We start from the raw sequence: 1,039 nt of genomic DNA on the forward strand, positions 1-1,039 counted from the left end.
GGGAACTTTTTTTTTTCCTTTTTCTTTTCCCCTTTTGTTTTTCCCCGGAGTCCAAGGCTGCAAAACTCCGCGCACGCTTCTGGGGTGGGGTGGTTGGTTTGCCTGAGCGGCAATTCAGGATGACTCGTGCTCCCGGCTTTTCTGCTGTGCTCCCCCCCCCCCCATCTCTTGTTAAATCGCTCCCCCTCGCTTCTCTTTCCAGAACCCCCATGCCTCGCAGTGGAAGGATCCAGCGCTGAGTCAGCTGATGTGCTTCTGCCGGGAGAGTCGCTACATGGATCAGTGGGTGCCGGTGATTAACCTCCCCGAGCGGTGACCGCGCCGGGCTGAACACGAACTGAACCGAATTGCACTGAAGTTTTGCAATACTTTAGCAGTTGCTCAGGAAGTAACTCCCTGCCCTGGCACGAGGATTACGGGGGAGGGGGGAGGAAAAAAAAAAAAACCACAAAAAACAAGGAGAAAAAAAAAAAAAGATAAAACAGATGTCAAGGGGGTAGGCTGAAGTTGAACTACGTGTTGTGTGGGACTGAAGAAAAGCGATGCCGAAGCGATGGGGATGAGCGTGGAAGTGAAGGGAAGAGAGCGCCGGCGTTGCCGGAGGAATGAGTCCTGTGAGGGTGCCGCACGGCTGGGTCACTCGCCGAAAACGCCCAACACCCCTCACGGTTCTTTTTTTTAAAGTGCAACTTACAGTTTCTGGTTTCAATACCTTAAAGAGCAAAAAGGTTAATCGAAACATTTTACAAACAATTTTATTGTATTTTGGGGATGTTAATTCTCAAGTTTTTATGCTAAGATATATAATAAGTTATTTTATGATATTGATGAAAAAATTATTTATACTCTGAGGCTTGAGAACCAGAATGCCCTTAAGCAGTTGGTCTGCAACCACGCATCTTGTACCAGTTGGCTGTTAGAAGCAGCTACATTAATATAATTGTTTGAAATTGGATGTTTTGGTTTTTTGGGTTTTTGGTTTTGTGTTTTTCTTTTTTTTTTTTTTTTTTTTTTGAAATAAAGTTTAAACTCCAGCCCT

General features: G+C 45.3%; 1 protein-coding gene across 1 annotated transcript; it reads left to right on the top strand.

Annotated features, from left to right (window-relative positions):
* Positions 1–202: 202 nt before the first annotated feature.
* On the top strand, positions 203–316 carry LOC104625914 (growth arrest and DNA damage-inducible protein GADD45 alpha-like; the record flags this gene model as incomplete). The annotated part of the gene is made up of 1 exon (XM_010293680.1): positions 203–316. A coding segment is annotated over one exon (114 nt), but the record flags the coding sequence as incomplete, so codon positions are not given.
* Positions 317–1,039: the final 723 nt, after the last annotated feature.

Source organism: Phaethon lepturus, unplaced genomic scaffold (genome assembly GCF_000687285.1).
Source record: "Phaethon lepturus isolate BGI_N335 unplaced genomic scaffold, ASM68728v1 scaffold37888, whole genome shotgun sequence".
In the NCBI taxonomy this organism is placed as follows: Eukaryota; Metazoa; Chordata; class Aves; order Phaethontiformes; family Phaethontidae; genus Phaethon; species Phaethon lepturus.